This window comes from Nannochloropsis gaditana (genome assembly GCF_000240725.1).
Source record: "Nannochloropsis gaditana CCMP526 unplaced genomic scaffold scaffold903, whole genome shotgun sequence".
NCBI classification, from domain to species: domain Eukaryota; class Eustigmatophyceae; order Eustigmatales; family Monodopsidaceae; genus Microchloropsis; species Microchloropsis gaditana.
In genome coordinates, this window is record NW_005803050.1 from 1 (window position 1) to 2,255 (window position 2,255).

Consider the following 2,255-nt stretch of genomic DNA (forward strand, 5'->3'; position numbering starts at 1 on the left):
ACATGTAAACGTGAACAATGCATATTTCTCCCTCAAGTATTGGGGGTGGGGGAGAGGGGGGGGAAGGAGCTGGGCCCAGACATTCCTGTCGACGCGTGAGGGCAGTCAAAACCTCACGAATTCACGTTTTCCACTTAGAGGACACTAAAAAGGCTACTTTTCGATTAGGATGCAAGTTTTACATGATCAGGACATCACAACCAGATCAGTAACGAGAAGGGAAATAGTTGATGCCAGCGGACTGGAGGGTGTGGCGGGCGTGCGAGGCGATCTGGGCTGGAGATCCAAATGCACCATTAATGCCGCAACACCATCCCTTCCTCCTGAGCTTTTCCTAACGTGTCAAGTTACGTGCACAACGGTCCCAACTGCGTACGCAGCAGGAAACCTGGAGTGGTGCGGGTCTCATTTCCCACGCCCATCCGCGTACCCCAAACCCCACCATGGCGTTAGAATCGCCGCGTTCGGCCGCGAGAATCGCAGGTTGGCCACCGGAATGCATTCCAAGCCCAGCCACTTCCTCTCACACCACAACGAGTATGGGCTCAGGGTATGTAGGACGCATGATATGACGATGCTGGCGCGGTGAGACCCGACAAAAGGCTCCGTTTGCCATAATTTAGGGGGGGTGGGGGTGACACGCTTTTCTCCTTCGTTTCGACAAGGACAGAAGAGGTTCAACGCCCAGGCTGGAGGAGGCTTTTTGTGTCCTTTTTGACCTCTCCCTCCAAATTTCTCCCCCTGTTTCTTTTCAGGTGTCCACCAAGCACATCACAACCTACAGTCTTAACGCTCTATTTGAAATGCCAGCGCGTAATAGCCTGAGTCTCTTTTCTCGCCTTGCCCCACGCTCCAACCTCCCCTCTTTGCTGCACGGTACCTCTGCATTCCACAACGTCCACTGCAACGTGACGCGTCCCTCTCAGCCATTTTCTACCGTTGGATCACAACGCATCCCTCATCTTTCAAAACAAGCGCGGGCAGCAGCATTAAAGGAGGACTTGGCAGGATGGGTTGACGTTAAAGGTGGCGAGAGGGATGCAGTGGAGAAAACCTTTATCTTCCACGATTTCAACGAGGCAAGTCAGACTAAACGAATGTAATTAAATACTCCACGGGATACAATAGGATGTGGAAAAGTAATGTGCCCTTAATTAAGGTCCTCTGACCTCCCCGCATCTCTTGTTCCCGACAAATATTCCTCTCTCCCTCTAGGCCTGGGGTTTCATGTCGCGTGTCGCGCTACTGGCGGAGCAACACAACCACCACCCGGAGTGGAGCAATGTGTACAACAAAGTTCACGTCATCTTGACCACTCACGACGCGGGAGGGGTCTCCCAGAAAGACGTGACGTTGGCGAAGGCAATGGACACCTTTGTGAAAAAGGGAGAGGAGTAGGGCTCGAGAGAGGATGGGAGGAGTGATTTGAAGAGGTTTAAGAGGGGGAGAAAGCAGGGTGTACAAATTTCCAACATATAGTCGGGCGAAGAATACAAAAATGAAGAGTTAATCAGGAAAAAATAGCAACCAAAAATGTTGAGTACCAATTCGAAGGGGTTTCAATCCAGCTAATGTATGTGCAGAGAACAGGAAAAGGATCGCCCTCCGATCCGCGTTCGACGAGGGCGAGGAAGGGAAGAGGGCCCTACACAGAGCTATATGGACTGGCAATAGCTTGCTTACCCTCTCTTTTCCTTGCTTTGCATTCTTTCTCACTCTTCGTCCCTTTTACATCCCGTGCCCGTGCCCGTCTCCTTTACATCTATCTCTCCTCAACCTCGTCATCTTCAATCTCATCAACAACATGACCAGTACGCGTTTCGGTAGGGGTATGCGCAGACGTCCGTGGAATCCTCCCCTCCCCCCCCCCGGCCTTACCTTCGTCCATCGCGTCGGCTCCCAGGTCCTTCCCAGCAGACACGCCCATAGACCGTCCCGGAGGCAGCAAAAGGCAGCCAGATTCTCGCACAGCCCACGGGAGAAAGGGAGATCCAATACGTCGTGGCCACGGCTCCCCCTCTCCTGTGCTCCTTCCCTGAGGTAGGGGATCCGCTCTGGGCCTTTGAGGCATTCGTGGGAGGTGAGGGAGGAGAGAGCGAGGAAGCAGTGGAAAAGGAGGAGGAGACCGGCCACCCCGGTCAGGGTCCATACTACCACCGCAAGGGAAAGGGGAAGCAGGTTCGCCCGTAAATAGCCGAGCATGTCGGCGCTTGTTTTGATAAGGCATCGGAAGGAGAAGGAGGGAGGAGGGCAAG

General features: G+C 53.5%; 1 protein-coding gene across 1 annotated transcript; it reads left to right on the forward strand.

The window, feature by feature from the left end:
* Positions 1–752: 752 nt before the first annotated feature.
* On the forward strand, positions 753–1,568 carry NGA_2087110 (pterin-4-alpha-carbinolamine dehydratase; the record flags this gene model as incomplete). The annotated part of the gene is made up of 2 exons (XM_005853415.1): positions 753–1,079; positions 1,216–1,568. Coding segments are annotated over 2 exons (510 nt in total), but the record flags the coding sequence as incomplete, so codon positions are not given.
* Between the last annotated feature and the right edge of the window lie 687 nt (positions 1,569–2,255).